Source organism: Sciurus vulgaris, assembly GCF_902686455.1.
Source record: "Sciurus vulgaris genome assembly, chromosome: 15".
Classification (NCBI taxonomy): Eukaryota; Metazoa; Chordata; class Mammalia; order Rodentia; family Sciuridae; genus Sciurus; species Sciurus vulgaris.
Window position 1 is genome coordinate 88,704,561 of NC_136476.1, and position 16,837 is coordinate 88,721,397.

At 59.6% G+C, this 16,837-nt stretch overlaps 1 protein-coding gene across 5 annotated transcripts in view; it reads left to right on the forward strand.

The window, feature by feature from the left end:
• VAV2 (vav guanine nucleotide exchange factor 2) overlaps positions 1-9,621 on the forward strand; it is a 144,682-nt gene extending 135,061 nt beyond the window's left edge. For 2 of the 5 annotated variants that reach the window (XM_079111897.1, XM_079111896.1), the window contains 5 exons: positions 679-795; positions 3,008-3,095; positions 4,000-4,123; positions 5,572-5,726; positions 7,639-9,621. In XM_079111897.1, coding sequence (XP_078968023.1) covers positions 679-795; positions 3,008-3,095; positions 4,000-4,123; positions 5,572-5,726; positions 7,639-7,686 — 532 coding nt within the window. In that variant the 3' untranslated portion in view covers positions 7,687-9,621. Of the gene's footprint in view, positions 1-678; positions 796-3,007; positions 3,096-3,999; positions 4,124-4,740; positions 5,493-5,571; positions 5,727-7,638 lie in introns of those variants that run through there. The other 3 variants (XM_079111898.1, XM_079111895.1, XM_079111894.1) reach the window with 3 other exon arrangements.
• The last annotated feature ends 7,216 nt before the right edge of the window (positions 9,622-16,837 follow it).

Consider the following 16,837-nt stretch of genomic DNA (forward strand, 5'->3'; position numbering starts at 1 on the left):
AATGGGGACCTGGAGGGAGGTCCAGCCCTGGGGACGTGCAGCCCTGGTCACACGGGCAGTGGGTGGCCTAGGGGCACTGCGGCCTCTGCCCTGGCTGCAGCTGCCGTGATTTTCATTTGGGGCTCATCCCTGGGCCCCATGGTGCGATGTGTCTGCGCGGCCCATGTCCCCGGCCCCTTGGTGTCGGATGCCCTTAGAAGCCCTCACCGCAGGTACTGCAGGGGTGGACAGGTGACCTCGGGGCTTTGGCTCGGTGGAGAAATGGACGTTTAACTTTTTAACCAACTGCCTGGGTGGCACAGTGTCGGGGAGCTCGCCTTGGGCGGCGCCTCGTCCCATACAGCAGCAGGTGCGCGGTCCCACTCCGCTGGAGACCCCATGTGTGGACCTGGCCCCTCCCCAGCACCCCTAGAACCCACAGAGCCCACAGAACCCACAGAACCATCCTGCTGCTGTCCGCCTGGTGAAGACAGTGTTAGAAAGAAGCAATTGGGTGAATAGTGTCGGGTGGGCACCTCTCGTGGGCCCTGGGGTCTGAGGAGCAGAGAGTGGGCTGCAGCCTGGCCCCCCTCTGCCGGGCTCGCCATGCTGAGCCACCCACCTTGGCGACGGGGAATGGCCGGCTCTGGGCACGAGGGCCGTCCCCCACACGCAGCCATAGCCCTCGACCCGTCCCAGGTTTGCCGGCAACATGGAGAGGCAGCAGACGGACAACCTGCTCAAGGCCCATGCCAGCGGGACCTACCTCATCAGGGAGCGACCAGCCGAGGCAGAGCGCTTCGCCATCAGCATCAAGTGAGTGGCACCCCCCGCACCACAGGCCACTGTCCCCTCCTGGTCCTGGGCCGCTTGGGTTGGGGACCTGTAGTCTGTTCCTGAGCTAGGACTCTTGAGAAGACAGGAAGTGGGAACACACGCTGGGCGCGGGGGTCCAGAGGCACACCCAGCCTGCACAGTTCTCCAGGAGTGTCCCCTGCCCCGCCACCCATGTGGGCTGGTATGGACGCTTTCAGGGACAGGTGGGCACAGGTGGGAATGGGGGGAAGGAAGGTGCTTCCAGGGACTTCTGGCAGCCCTCAGTGGCTCAGAGGGGACAGGATTGTCATGTGTTGTGGCACCTGGGAGCCTCAGACAACTTCTCCTGTGGTGACGGTGACCTTGTGTCTTCAGCAAATAGATCTTCATCGGGGTGTCCTGGTGGGGCTGTGGTCAGACTATGGTAGTTTGTCCTGCTTGGTGCAGGATCCTCATGACAGGCCAGGCCACAGGCCAGTGACTAGGACTGTCTAGTCTGCTGTGAGCTCCGTGGGGTCCAGAACCCCAAGCAAGTGGCTTGTGTGCAGGAAGAGCGCCTCTGGTCTGCTGGGTGGGTGCTGGGCAGGCCAAGTCCCATGACTTGCAGATCCAATCAGCTCCCGTGGCTGTGACCAGCAGAGAAGCTTTTCTGAAGGGCCAGGCCACCTCGTGGCCTCAGGGCAGTATGGGCCAGGCTGGGCAGAAACTCCAGACCCTGAGCTCCCAGTCACCCCTCCCACCGTCCTCTCCTCTGCTCTGAGCACAGGCTTCTGCATCTGCCCTCCGCAGCTGCCCAGCTGTGCTCCCAGCTGTCTGGCCTAAGCACCAGCAGACAGCTGTCATGTGTTCGAATGCCAGGGGAGGGGCAGGTGGCCCCCAGTGTCCAGGGCCAGTGTACGGGACGGCTGCTGAGGGGTGCCGGGCTGGGAGCGCTGGGGGCAGGCATCTGGGGAACTAAAAGGAGCCAGAAGTGAGGATGAGGCCACTGGGTCCTCCCCGCCTGAGGCGGGACAAACACTACCAGACCCATCACCTTCCCAGGAAGCCCCACGGACGTTTGCAGCCTGAAACAAATGCTCTGGCTCTAGAGTATGAAGAGCAAGTGACCACATCTGCTGGGGTGTCAGGAGGTGACCTAGTGGCCTTGGAAGGATCCACAGAGCTTATGTCCCTGCTGGGAATGCCTTGAAGTGTGTGGCACCATTCAGGGCCAGCTCAGCAGCTCTGGGGGATAGTGGAGTATGTCCAGCAGTAGGTCTGTGGCCCAGGCAGAGCCAGCCACAAGCAATAAAACGGCAGGGCTCTTGTCCCCAGTAAGAAGTCCAGGGGTACCTTGTGTGTGTGTGGCCTGAGGGTGCCTGAGTGGGCAGACAGCCACCTGGTCCAAGAAGGAGGGGGTGCGGTGGGCTTGCTCACAGCCCCATAAAGTCCAGGATGACACAGTGGGACTGTGCAGAGGCCTGGTGCAGGACCCTGGCTGGCTGGGCAGTCATTTACATGCCGCCGGTTGTTGCATTGACCAATTCCCAGGTGTCAAACCATCCTAGCATTCCGGGATGTGCCCTCAGGCAGGGTGTGCCTGCCTTTTCTAACGTCAGGCTGGGTGGAGGCACACACGGAGACGTGGCCTGCTGCTCACTGATTGAAGACTCCTGGGTCCGTGGCCACCAGGGATGCTGGCTTCATTCCTGGGATGTCTCTGGCTCTGGAGTCAGATGCTGTGGGCTGGGGATGCTATGGGGAGGCTGTCCAGGTGGGTCACACTTGAACTGAGGCCTGCATCTGGGAGTGCAGGGGGCCAGGTTCATGGCTGGCGGGTCTGTGCTTGGTGCCTCTGGACAGCAGCCAGGAGGAATTAGGAGCCAATGTCAGGGCTGGGCCTGGCAGCTCCCTGGAAGGAGGAGGGTGCTCCCAGTGCCCAGAGCTAGTGAGCAAAAGCCCAAGACTGAGGTGGCAGCAGGGCTCAGGGCTGAAGAGTGGGGAGCCCTGGGGTGTGGACCACCACTGGACAGAGAGGGCAGGGGAACCAGCCCTGCCGAGGTCGAGAGGGCTGAAGGGCTGGGGTCCCCGGGGGAGAGGGCCGAAAGGAAGAAGCCACAGCAGCAGTATGGGGCAAGGGCAGGGGCTCTGCTCTAGTAAACATAGAGCAAGTCTGGACATCTAGGGGCTGCAAGCCTCTGGCAGTGACCACTAGGCCCATGCATTTGCCCAGATTCAACGATGAGGTGAAGCACATCAAGGTGGTGGAGAAGGACAACTGGATACACATCACGGAAGCAAAGAAGTTTGAAAGCCTCTTGGTATGTGCATCTGTGGCTCCTGCCGCTCTCTGACCAGCCACAGGGGCCCCATCCCACACACTCCTCCCTGGAGGAGCTGCCCCTCAATGTGGGCAGGACACAGGGAATTGGTCTGCAAGGCCCCGGGACAGACGGGGAATGTCATACCCGAGTTGGGACTTCTGACCCCCAAAGCCGGGCTCGGCAGGCCTGGCCATGTGTCTCTGTAGCCCTCCCATGCAGACCTCCCTGCGGGAGCAGAGACCATGGCCCTGGCACGTGTCTTCCTGTAGCGCCTCCCTGGCCACGCCACCACCACAGGGCGGGGGCCGGCAGAGCCCAGCTCGGGTGGGTCCTTCCTCAGAGGACCCCTTTCTCCATCGTAAATGCTGACGTGAGACTAGCAAGGACAGGAGTCTCCCCTCCCTGCCTGCACAACATCAAAGCGTCTGCACTCCCAGCCCCCAGACAGAACCCGCCAAGCCCCTTTGGTGTCCTTAAGCGCCTGGCATGGGGAGGGTCTCACAGGCCTGTAGAAGCTGCCCTGCTGGCCATGCTGACCGAGCTCCGACTGTCCAGGTCAGGAGTACTCACTGCTGACGGATCCCCCGGCTGGTCCCTGCCCTGGCATGTCTCCAGAAACTTCCCTGGGCTGGGCCTGTGGTGGCCAGCTTCTCCCTGTGTGAGGGCTGTGGCCAGCGGCCTGTTGCCCAGCCTGGGTGTTCCTACAGCTTGCTCTTGTGGCAGTGCACTTACTGGCTGGGCCAGAGCTTCCCAAGACACTCACCTCACACTGTTGTCTGGGCTGGGGAGTGGGGGTGGGGGCTCTGGGGGCCAGGGAGGAGCGTTTCCCCGTGTGAGCCTGAGGAGGTGGGATGGCCAGGCACCTAGAGGAGTGGCCATGGTCAGTGTGTGTGCCCTGCAGGAGCTGGTGGAGTACTACCAAGGCCACTCTCTCAAGGAGAGCTTCAAGCAGCTAGACACCACGCTCAAGTACCCCTACAAGTCCCGGGAGCGTGCCGCCTCCAGGGCCTCTAGCCGGTCCCCAGGTAATGTCCATGTGTGGAGGTGTCCACTCTGGCTGCTTGCAGGGCCCAGGTCCTCACTGCCCACCTGCCCACAGGAGTCCACCCCTGGAATCTGGCCCAGGCCCCCCATCTCCCCACTCTGCTGGCCTGTGACCCCTTCCCATGCCATGTGGCAAAGGGGACCCCAGGCAGTGTGGGTGGTGCGGGCAGAGACCCCCTCTCTCTGATGGCCTCTGATGGAGAGAGCAGGGCGGGCCTCACCCGTCCTCAGATCTCTCCCTGGGCCTCGCCGTGGGAGGCTGCCCATTTGCAGATGGAACTCTGAGGCCCAGATCAGGCAGTGACCTGCTCCAGGCTACCTGGTGCAGCCCAAGCGGCCCCCATCCTCTGGCCTGCAGGGACCTGCTGGCCGGGGTCCCCCCACGTAGAGCAGGGGAAGGGGCCATAGGCCCTTAGTGGGCCTGGCTGTGTGCCAGGTTGGGGCAGCAGCCAGTGGGAGGGGAACGGTGGCTCCAGAGGACACGGCGGGGCGGTGGCCATGCTGTGCTGCCGGGCTAGCCCCGCGCCGTCCGCCGTCTGCCGAGCGGAGCCCCGACTGGCCCTCGCTGCGCCTCACGCTCTCTCTCGCCTCTCCGCAGCTTCCTGTGCTTCCTACAGCTTTTCCTTTCTCAGTCCTCAGGGCCCCTCCGCCCCCTTCTGGTCAGGTACCGCTGCTGCGCGGGCCCCGGCCTGGCCTGACGTCTGGGGCGCAGTCCGGCCTGGGGACAGAGAGGGCTGGGGAGGCCGGGCTGCTGCACCTGAGGACTGGTCAGGCCAGGCCCTGCCCTGCCGCCCCACGGCTCGCCCCGCCTGGTTGGCTCTCCTCCTCTGCCCCCAGGAGCTTTGCCTCTGGCCAGGAATCAGCCGACTGCCACCCTGGGTGGGGGACGTGCAGGCCCTGCTCCGCCGCAGGAGGGGTGGTCGCGGGACTTGGGTGTAGGGGACAGGGTCCAGGTCAGCCCTGACTGCGCGGCCTTCTGCGGCCAGAGCCAAAGCCCCTCCCCAGTGGCTGTGTGTGTCCCCTCAGTCACCGTCATTGTCACCTGCCCCTCAGTTGGCTGGGTTCCGGGCTGAGCTGGTTTGGAGGGTTTCTAGTTTGGTTTGGGCTCGGAACTGGCTCACACTGGAGCCCTGACAGTCGGAGCGTAGGTGCTGCCCTGTCCCCAGGAGTGTGCTTGTTGCCTGGGACGACAGCTCTCACCTGCTAGTGTGAGGACTCGGGCTTGCCAGTGCCCACACCCACAGAGAGCAAGGGGCCCTGGAGCCAGGCCAGGGTGTCCTTCCAGAGCCTTTCTGCTGAACGTACTTCCTCTGTGGGCACAGGGCTGGGCACGGGGCCAGGGGTGGGGGAGACCCAGCTCAGCCTGAGGGCCTCCCAGCCCTGGCTGGACCCCTCCTGCAGCTGCGTGACGGCACCCTGTCCCCAACAGTGTTCACTCCCCGGGTCATTGGCACAGCGGTGGCCAGGTACAACTTTGCGGCTCGGGACATGCGGGAACTCTCGCTGCGGGAGGGTGACGTGGTGAAGATCTACAGCCGCATCGGCGGGGACCAGGGCTGGTGGAAGGGCGAGACAAATGGACGGGTGAGCCACCCTGCCCCACAGGCTCCTCACACAGACCGTGAGGCCAGCCTCCCTGGGTGTGAGGGAAGTGGGCCTTCAGCTCTGGCCTGGTGGGGGACTGGCTACCCGACAGCTGCACGGTATCAGGCCCTGTACCAGGCACCCTCTGACCACTGTCTCCCTCCTTATCACAGCAGGACAGAAGGCTGGTATCACGGGGGGCCTGAGGTTCCAGGCGTTCACCTTGGATCCAGGCCCCCAGGCCTGGGCCCTTGCTGGGTCCTGTCTGCCTGCCTTCGTGAGCACTGCAGGGAGCCAGGGTTCCCTAGCTTTCAAATTGTGGGCCAGTGCACAGCTCCGTCTGCAGAGGGGAGACTGCAGGACTGAGCGTTGGGCTTGGCGTTCTGGCCCACACCTTCTGCCACTTTCTAAGGCCCTGTTTATGCCCTGCACACACCATATCCCCACCCACCCCCATCTCGTCACCCTTCCCATGCCACGTGGGCCTGGCGACTCCGCCTCCCTGCAGACCCTAAGATTCTGCAAAGCCCCAGGGCCCGTTTCTCCCAGCTCCCCTATCTGGAGCCCCTGGCTTTGACTCAGGTCTCTGAGTATCTTCAACAAGGGACAAGAGCATCATGTGCTACTGATCAGGAAAAGCCCTACCTTGCAGGAATCTGCAGCTGCCCACAGGCCAGCGTGCTGGACCGCACAGGGCCAGCCGGCCTGGGCTCCTCTGCTGACTTTGCTCACTGGGTAGCAGGAGCTGATCTGCCTCTGACCCTGAACCATGCGTCACGTGGTGACCTGGAGTTCAGGCCTCTGGCTCTCACAGTGGCTCTGTGTCCACGGCACTGGAAGCAACTGGGGCAGAATTCAACAGTATCTATCTGGGCCTTTACCAGGTCCAGGTGTTTTCTATACAGAGTTCAGTTCAGAACCCCTGATTTGAGTGTTGCTAAATAACTCCTGCCAGCTCAACCCTGCTGTCAGTGGGAAGTGTCCGTTTCACCCCTGACAGTTCCTGAAAGCCTACTGTGTGCCGACCAACAGCAGTGCTCCTTGGGTGCACGTCTCAGTGGCGAGATTATTCCTTCTTGTGTTACTGGCAACTTTTCGGCTGCCTAGGCAGCAAAAACCCTAACCCTAACCCTAACCCCTAACCCTAACCCTAACCCTAACCCTGCTGTCAGTGGGAAGTGTCCGTTTCACCCCTGACAGCTCTTGAAAGCCTACTGTGTGCCGACCAACAGCAGCTCTCCTTGGGTGCACGTTCTCAGTGGCGAGATTATTCCTTCTAACCCTAACCCTAAACCCTAACCCTCACCTCACCCTCAACCTCACCCTGACCCTAACCCTAACCCTAACCCTAAACCCTAACCCTAACCCTAAACCTCACCTCACCCTCAACCTCACCCTGACCCTAACCCTTACCCTAACCCTAAACCCTAACCCCTAACCCCTAACCCTAACCCTCACCCCTAACCCCTAACCCTAACCCCTAACCCTCACCCTCACCCTAAACCCTAACCCTAACCCTAGACGGCTGCCAAGGCAGCGCCTGCACCCTGCTACGCATTAAGCAGATCCCAGGGTGGCTGAAGCACACGGAGGCTATGGTAGGTGGCAGGCATGGACACCCCCACTTCATGTGAGAGACTCGAACAGCTGCAGGGCTTCCTCTCCGAGGGGCCCTGGAACCAGTGCCCTGTGGATACCGAGGGACAGCCACACCCAGAGATCAGGGTGATGTGTTTGCTGCGAGGGTCTAATTCTTTTCTGCCTGCAGATCCTCTTAAACCATTCGGGGCTGGTGGGTTTCTGGTTGCTGACTGCGGTCCCCCCAGCCCTTGGTCTCCTTGTCGGGCCCCTCTGCGTGGCCCTGGCTGAGCAGCCAGCCCTCTGAAGCGTCCCTCCTCCCTGTCTTTTTCAGATCGGCTGGTTTCCTTCGACGTATGTGGAAGAGGAGGGCGTTCAGTGAGGAGGAGGACGTGGACAGGACTTGGGGATGCTCCTGGAGAGCTGCCCGGGCCCTGCAGTCCATCTCGTCGCCTCAGCGGCTTCCGGGGAAAGGCCACCAGCCTTCCCGTCACCGGCACCCTACGGGGATGGGGAGGGTGTTCAGAAGCCTGAAGGCAGCCATTCCACCAGCCCCCGTCCCTGGGGACCCGTCCCTGGGTACGCTACTTGTACATAGAGGAAACCTGGGTGGCCCCCACCCAGACTGTGGAGGAGGGGTGCCATAGCGTCACAAGCCTGACTCTGGTGACGCTGAGACCAGACGTGTGTCCTGTGCCCTTCTGGCTGAGGTGTGTGCAGGAGCCTCGGATCAGTAGCAGACAGTGTCCTGGTGTGGGACCCACCGGGCCCGGTGCTCAGCCCCTGGGCTTGGCTCTCCTGCTTCTCTGCTGCTGTCGGGGCCTCAGGCTGTGGGAGGCGGACAGGCCCAAAGCTGGGCTGTTTGCTGTGGCCTTGCTCAGCCCAGCTGTGCTGGGGTGCAGGGGGAGAGCTCACACATGGCCCTGAGTCACACACTCCTGGGACTGTCCCCAACTTCCTTACTTCCCCACACAGGGGGCTGCAGAGACCCTACTGGCAGGTCCCTCTCTCTGGAGGGGCCTTAGAAACAATGACATTGCTGTCCGTCAATGGTACTGTCTCTCCCTTGTCAAGAGTCCCTTTCCTGGATCCCAGGATTGTGCTCAGCTGCCCCGCCCCACCCCGCCCTGCCCTGCTGCCAGGCAGACTTGTCTTCCATGAACCCCAAAGGCAGGGAGAGAATGGTGCGTCCCCTCCCTGGGACCCTGATTCCCACCTTCCTCTCCAGAGGGACCCCCTCTGAGTCTCCTGCGCCCTGCACAGTGGTCCCTGGGGTCCACCAGCCTTTGCATGGGGGTCGGTCTAGCCTTTGGCGGTCTGCTTCCAGGGGCTCTTATGGCCCTCCTGGGCCTGCGGCCAGCCTGAAGTAAGTGCTCTTGGGTAGCTCTGCCCCTCCACCCTCCTTTCGGCGTCTCCTGGCCTTCGACCTCTGACTGGCTCAGCTAGACCCTGTTCGCCCTGCGCTGACATTGCGTAGGACCCGGTGACCCTGGCTGCCTCCGAGCTCCACACCACAGCTTCTGGGGAGACCCAGGCTTCCTGCTGCCCCTTGTGCCCTAGGTCAGCTGCAGGCTGTGAGTGAGGCGGGGGCCTGGCCGAGGCTGGGGTGGGCTGGGCCCTCCTGGCGAGCCAGCTGATGTGGCCCCAGGCTGTGTACCCACCCCAGCTGGGGCATGCGGGAACACGCCTGGGAAGGCTTGAGAGGAGCCAGAAGAGGCCTGGGGCAGGGGATGGCCTCGGAGCACTTGAGCCCTGGTTTGCAGGGAGACCCCAGCCCCCTCTGTTTACTGTTGTTGACGTTCTGTGCTCTAGTTTTGGGGGTTTTTGTTGTGTTTTGTTCGGCCTATTTGTTTTTTAAGGGGAAAAAAAGTTTGTAATTATTTCATCCAAACCTCCTGTATCTGTGAATAAGGAAGAGATTTTATAATAGCAAGGAAATGATGTATATTTTAGTTCGTCACCAAGCGAGTCACCGTGATCACGAAGGACAGAAAGAATAATCGAGAGCCCTGGTTTCTGTGAATGTTCTGCTTTGTGTCTGGTTTGAACTCTGTTTGGTTTGGTGTGCGCTATACCAGGGAGGGCGGCTGGCAGCCGGGCAGGCCCGGGGCGGTGACTGGGCAGGAGACGGGCCCTCTGGAGCGGCTGGGGACCCGGCCTGGCACCAGTTGTGAACACTGGAGCCCAGCACGTGGGAGTCAGGGATCTGGGGTCCCTCAGCCGCGGACCCCAAAGGGAACACGAACTGTACGTTTTGCCACTGGCTTTTTTTCGGACCACGGTTTTTACTGCAAATAAACCGAAGTTCTTTTCTGCAGGAGTGGTAGCTCTGTAGCTGGCGCCTGGTCACAGGGCCACCCTGGCTCTGGTGTGACTGGGAAGTGGCATATCCAAGCTGGATCCTGTCCACCCTGCAGAATATGAGGTCCTATCACCAAGGAGATGGCAGCAAGGCCAGAGGGTGGGCAGCCAGCAGCCTTTGCATGGTCCTTGCTCATGGTCCTTGGTGACTGCGTGAGCACAAGGCTTAGGCCAGTCCCTGTCGTAAATGGGGAGGCTCCAGAGAGGGCCTGCCCTGCCCCTCTAGCCCAGGGCCTGGCCAGGCCACCACTGAGTGCGGCCACTCAGTTGCTGCTCGGAGGCCTCTGCCTCCCCAGCTCTCCCTCCACGGTGGGTGGGCCGCCCTCTTCCCCGGGCCGCTTCTGGTTGGCAGCAGCCTCCTCACTGCTGCGAGTGTTGGCACGTCTCACCAGCTACGCACAAGTGGCCAGAGCTTACTCTACTCCATGTCTCCTGGGGCTTTGTGACCAGAAACCACTCGGGAAGTAAGGCAGGGCGAGGACCGCTGCTCTGCCCCTGCTGTGCCCACCCGGCAGCCGTGCATCCCCACCTGTGGATGGCAGAGGGGAGGAGCCCCTTGGCCCCTCCAGCCTGTTCTGCACGCTCCCTGGGTCACGGGAACCCAGTCCTCGTGGCTGTCCCTCCCTAACTATGGGCTGGAGGCGGAGTCCAGGCTGCCAGTGGCCCCTGTGCTTTTCCTCCATGCAACTCTTGGTCGGCTGTGGCTGCCATGACCACCCCAGGCCCCAGTCCAGCCTGAGCAGGAAACTTAGTTCCTCCGGTTCTGGAGGCACAAGTCCAAGGTCGAGGTGCGTAGGGCTGGCAGAGGGCATCCTCTGGTCATGCCCTCACTGACCTTCCTTACTGCATCCCTGGCGTCCCCTCTTCTCAGAGAGCCCAGTCCTGTTGGAGTCTACCCTCAGGCCTCCTTAACTCCCCTCTCTGGGGACTGTCCAGGTGTGTGCTGGAGCGGGGCTTCTGGGCACAGTTCAGTGAGGGGCCAGCACACCTCGTCCCGTGCGCATGCTTGCTGTCCTCTGCACACGCCTGCAGCCCCTGCTGGCCCCTCACTGGAACCGTGTACCCTCCCCACAGGCAGACCCTGGATACACCTTCCCCCTCCATGTGTCCAGGAAGGGCACCCTGCCCTGGTCAGCTGGGCCAGGGAGGAGCTGGGCTCTCAGACCAGCTTCGGTGGGTGCTTGTGGCCACCAAGAGTCACCCTGAAGCGGCCTGTGTGGCGCCTTGGCAGTGAGACTTGCCAGGCGCCAGAGCCCTTGGTGCAGAGATCCAGCCTCTCGGAGGGCAGGGCGGCCCCAGGAGGCGCCGGGCTTCCAGGGGGCGCGGGGGTTTCTGTAGGAATCCTACAGTTCCTGCTTGGCCCACTTGGGGTATTCCTGCATTAAGTATGGGAGAAATACCAGTTGTGTGCTTGTGTTACTCTCCGTCTGTCTGGTCCGTATGTGGCCTGGACACCCAGCAGGACTGCCGAGGCTCAGCAGACCGAGCCCACGTGGGGGCCGTCTGCCCTGCCTGACTACGGCTCGTGAGCTACACAAGGTCACAACGAGCCTGGGAGAGAGGGTCCTTCCCAGAACAGAGAGAGGGGCACTGGGAGCCGAGCCCAGGGCATTCTTGGGGGCTGGGCCCTCTGGGGCTGGACCCGGGCATTGGGCCAGGGGCCAGGGGAGCTTCCACCTTGCTGAGGAATAGTCAGCTTTTCTGGAAAATAAACCCAGAGTCATGGGCAGGACAGTCCAGGGGGCTTCTTTGAGTTTCCAGAAGTAAACGAGAGGCCCAGGACCAGTTCGCACCCGCAGTCAGCCCTGGAGTGTGGGGGTAGAGGGGACCTGCTGGGCCTCCAGGCACAGAGCTGCTCGAGAGGAGCAGGCTGGCCTTCAGCATTGCCCAGTGGCACACTGGGAGGCATGGGGGACACCCACAGGGTCCCCCAGAGGGAGGGCCAGGAGTCACAGGCTCACTCAGCAGCAGAAATTGTCAGCACACACGCAGGTCACAGGCCTGAGCCCTTCTTGTAGGAAGGACTGGACACCACATGGGGAGTGGGGGTCTCTGAATCTCTGTGGGGACAAGTACTGAGCTGGCGGGAGACTTGGGTGAGCCCTGTCAAGGGAGGGCACTAGGCCAGGACTCAGGGAAGGCAGAGGGGACAGAGGACGGGACAGACCGCTGCTCGGCTTTCCCGGGTCAAAGTCGAGACATTTAAACCTGGTACGTGGAGTGACTGAGGCGTATGTTCAGCAGCACAGGGAGAAACAGAGGAAACGCTCTGTGAGACTGAACGAGAGGAGATGGGACAGCGGGGACGAGAAGCCGCCACGTCCCCCCTCGGGGCTCCTGGCAGACTTGGTGGCCTCTGCGTCCAGCAGCCGGGTGTGCTCATTTTCTGTTGCTGCTGTGACGTGTCACCACAAGCCCAGTGCCTTAAAGCCACACAAGTGATCATCTTACAGTCCTGTGGGTCCTGTAGGGCTGACAGGTCTCGCTGGCCAAGTCTGGGGTGCCGGCAGAGCTGGGCTCCTCGCCCTCTGCAGCTCTGGGTGCTGCCTGCATCCCAGTGGCTCCATCTTCACAGCCGGCGGAGCGGCATCTCTGGGACTCTGTGGTCACAGCTCCATCTCCCCATGGCAGCAGAGAAGGGTCTCCAGTTTCCAGGATGCATGTGATCAGCTTCGCCCCACCCAGATCACCCAGGTGAGGCTGTTGCTCTGCCTGACTGTCCTGCCGGCCCAGCCCGCACCCCCTATAAAGCAACAGAAGCAATGGGGGAAGGCCGAGCCCACTGTGCACTGGCAGTAGAGAAGCGGACAAGGGGAGTCAGGGCGGGACCCAGAGGGGGCCTTCCTCCAACTGGGGGAGCTGGAGGGCAGGCCTTGACAGCCTGCTGGGCTTCGGGAGAGGGCAGAACTCAGGGCCCAGCCAGGGTGCTAGGTCCAAGAGGCGAGTGCCTCTTTGAAGCTAGAACCTTGCGAGATCTCACTGTCAGCAAGATGGTTGTATCCTGCACCCCGCACGCTGCCTTTGCCACCAAGGGACAGCTACGCACATGCTCTCTCTTGCACCTGAGTGGAAAACACACAAGAACTTTGCTGAGAGCATGTTTTAGATTGAATCGCATACCCCTCCCCTCAAGATATCCTGAAGCTCAAAGCCCCAGCCCCTGTAAATGTGGCTAATTTAGAAATAGGGTCTGTACAGATGCAGTCGTGTTAAGATGGGTCGTTAGGGTGGCCCTACTCCGGTGCGGCTCAGGTCCTGATGAAAGCTGACTCTTGGACAGAGAGAAACCCTGAAAACAGACGGAGCTCTGGCAGGGCACACACACACCAAGGAGCCCCGAGGATTGTCGGCAGACCCCAGGTGCTAGGGAGAGGCCTGGGGTAACCCTGGCCCTCTCGGAGGAACCAGCCCTGCCAAAGCCTTGGCCTTGGAGGCTTCAGAGTTGTGGGGAGATAAGTCGTTATTTATGCCACCTGGTTTGTGGCACTCGGTTGCAACAGCTATTAGGACGTGTGCAGCTCTAATTTGGCATTTAAGAAGGCTGCAGCCTGAATTTACACTTCCTGTGGGTCTGAAAAACCCGGAGCTGAGAATTCGGAGCCAGTTTCTGCGCCATTGGAACTTACGGTTCCCAGAAAGAAGAAATTTAAAGCATCTCTGGAAGAATCCACTTTCAATTCTTGCCTTGATTCACAGAGGGAATCTGCCAAGAAATACACATTCACTGTCAGCACAGGTCATACAAGGAAAAGATGCTCAGCTCAGAGAAAGCCAGAGCCACAGGCTGCAGAGTCAGGTCCATGGAAACAGCTCAGAACACGTGTGTTGCAAAGAGCAAGAAGTTATTAAAAAGGAGAAAGCTAGGACGTTGGCCAAAGGTCCCACCAGGGCTTCCAGGACAGCAAGGCAAGAGTAGGAACTGTCGGGCAAGTGAGATGGGGACGCGTATGCGACGTCACAGGCAGGGGGATGCTGATGAGGGAGCATGAAGGCCAAGGCTGCTGCTGGTCACACCATGTTCCAGAGAATGGCACTGTCCCCCACAGTGGACCCTCTAGTGCCTGCATGAGCAAGGGTCTCACCAGCGGGGTGAGGCACTGCTTGGGCCCAGCTGCTGCCGGAAGCCGCGTGGGAAGCTGAATCTTGGTACAATCTCCTCTAGGATAAGGGAAAAGGCCTTCATGGACGTTTTGCCAGGCCGCTCACAGTGAGCTCCCAGGGCCCATTTCCTTTCCAGAATGTTCTTTTGCATTGCAGACACATCACAGTGTGTGGGTTTAATTTCAGATTAGACATGACCAAAGAAAGGATTACTGGCCGGGCACGGTAATGCCCACCTGTAATCCTAGTGGCTCGGGAGGCTGAGGCAGCAGGATTACAAGTTTGAGGCCAGCCTCAACAATTTAGTGAGATCAAGACCCTGTCTCAAAATGAAAGATAAAAAGGGCTGGGGATGTGACTCAGTGATAAAGCACCCTGGGTTCAATCCCTAGTACCAAGAAAAAAATAACTGGCAAACAGGACTGAAGCCACGGACAATGCGGAGTAACAGGATGGGGGTGGGGGTGAGGAGGGAGGGCGAAGCCCCAGCACACACGGCGTCCGTCCGGGACTGCAGGAGGAAGCAGGGGTGGAAGGGCAGCGGTGTGAGACGCTGGCTGGCTGTCCTCCAGAGCAGTGAAAGTCGCCGGTTCAGAGGCCCCAGGACCCCAGGAATGCCAAGGAGAAATGCAGATCTGGGGCCATCAGAGGGAAGCCGCGGGCACTGAGGGCCGTTCTCGGAGCAGCCAGGGAGTGACTGCCTGAATGAAGGTGCTCTGCGGAGTCTGCAGCGCAGCCGTGCAGCCGCAGGACCACGGAACTACTTCTGGGCGTCCACCTAGAAGTTTACACGGAGGGAAAAAATTTCAAAAACAAAGACAACATAAAGGCTTCTTAGTCAAACAAGCAAAAAATGGAAAGTTCAACTCAACAGTTGCTGCCGACTGGTGAGGGCAACATGGATGGGTCAAAGCAAATACCGGCAGTAAAGCGTGGTGGGCTCTACGGGTGGAACACAGGCAGATCCAGGCGTATGCCAACCATGTCCGAGCTCTCAGGGAGGTGACGTGCACACGGTGTTCTCGGGCCCACAGAACACTCGGTTGTTTGGAGCAGGGCAAGGATGTTGACTAGATGACCTGGTTTCCCAGTGCTGTGCAACAGTAAGCACTACGAATTCCCACAGTGGATCCAGGGGCCAGGCCCACTCCAGTAGAGCCCAGTGCCAGGGTGGACCTGCGGGCCCAGGTTCCAGACTGGCCCATGTAGACTCAGGACCCAGGAGACTCAAACACCACGTCCACTCTTGCCAGACTGGTTCTTGCAGCCCCAGTACCAGGATGGCCTCCCCAAATCCAGCTCCTCTGCACCCCTGTGGATCCTGGGCTCAGGGAGACCTGTGGACTCAGGACCAGGCTTATGCCTGTGGAACCAAGCATAAGACCCACCCAGTGCCAGACCAGACCCTGTGGACTCAGGCTCAAAGCTCACCCCTAGGAAAGTTTGGCCACCATGGATGCAGGGATCAGGCCAGCCCCCTCAGACAGTCTCCAGGTACCCCTCCCACCTACAGACCCAGTCAGCAGGCCCACCCAGCAGAACCCATCTCCAGGTCCACCCCAGAGGACCCAGCCTCCAGGCCCACCTACCCAGTGACCTAAGGACTACAACAGTGTGCTTGTCCGTGGGTCCTGCCAGCTGGCCTGCCCAGCATCTGATAAATAGACTGATGAAGGGCTTTCCTTGCAGGTGTTCCTGTCTCTTCAATTGCTCAAACACAGATGAAGGTGACAGGATGCGAAGGATGGGGGCATGACACCTTTGAGAGACCCAAATTAGGCCCCAGTGACTGACCCTAAGGCAATGGAGATCTATGAACTTCCTGACAAGGAATTCAAAATAACCATCTTAAAGAAGCTCAGTGACCTACAAGAGAACATAGACAAGTAAATAGGAAAGGAGTACGTGAGCAAAAAGAAGTATAGCAACGAGATAAAAACCTTTAAAAAGGAACGAAGCAAATCCTGGAGCTGAAGAACATAATGATTGAAACGAAAAGTTAAGTAGAGAGCTTCAACAGCAATCTTGGAACAGGTCACAGGGCGTTAGAGGAACAGAAAGGAAAAAACCATGAAAGCATTAAGAAAGACTTCAGGATGTATGTGGCACCAACAAGCAGGACAACACATGCATTCTGGGAATCCAGAAGAAGTCCATAAAGAAAGGCTTATGTAAAGCAATAATGGTGGATGACATGTCAAATCTGGAGTGGGAAATGAACGTCCAGATCCCTGAAAGTTGAGATGATCCCAAGAGATTAAATGTATATAGAGTTCAAGTCAGCAAATCCTGGAACTGGTTACATACCCAAAGGAAATGCGATCAGTATGTGGGAGAGACCTCTGCATGCCCAGGTCATTGCAAGACTGTTCACCGTGGCCAAGACATGGAATCAGCCAGTAGATGAGTGGATGTACCACGCCTTAACAAGAAGGAAATCCTGTCATTGGAACAAGGCGGATGAACCTGGAGGCACTGCGTCAAGTGAAATGAGACAGATACAGAAAGACAAGCACTGCCTGGTCTGGCTCGCGGTGGAATCTAAATCAGCTGAACTCAGACAAGCAGAGAGCAGAGGAGTGGTGTTGGTGGGGGCAGCAGAAATGGGGAGGGGTTGGTCAGGGGGTAAGCTTTGTCATGCGCCAGATCCGAGGGCTGACGTACGTGTAGTGGCCGTAGTTAATGACAGAAACCCCGTACTTGGAATTTGCTAAGACAGTAGCTCTTGAATGTTCTCACCCCAAGGGAAAAAGATAGCTATGGGAGACAGTGGATACGTGCACGATCTTGGTCGGGCCTGATCATTCAGCACACCTTACTTGTACCAAAATGTCAGGTTGCATGCTGTAGACACACTGGTAATCGCCAGTCACACCTCAAGAAAACTTAAAAAGTCAGAGGATGTAAGGAGAACCACAGAGTGAAAGAGTGTCTAAGAGGACACTGCCCTCTGGCAGAAAATGCACCTTCTGCTGGCCCTAAAGCAGGGGTCAATGAATTCCCAGTTACTCAGCTCAGATCAGCTAGCTTCTCTCACCACTCTGAAGTCAAATCAATAGCAAAAATGACAC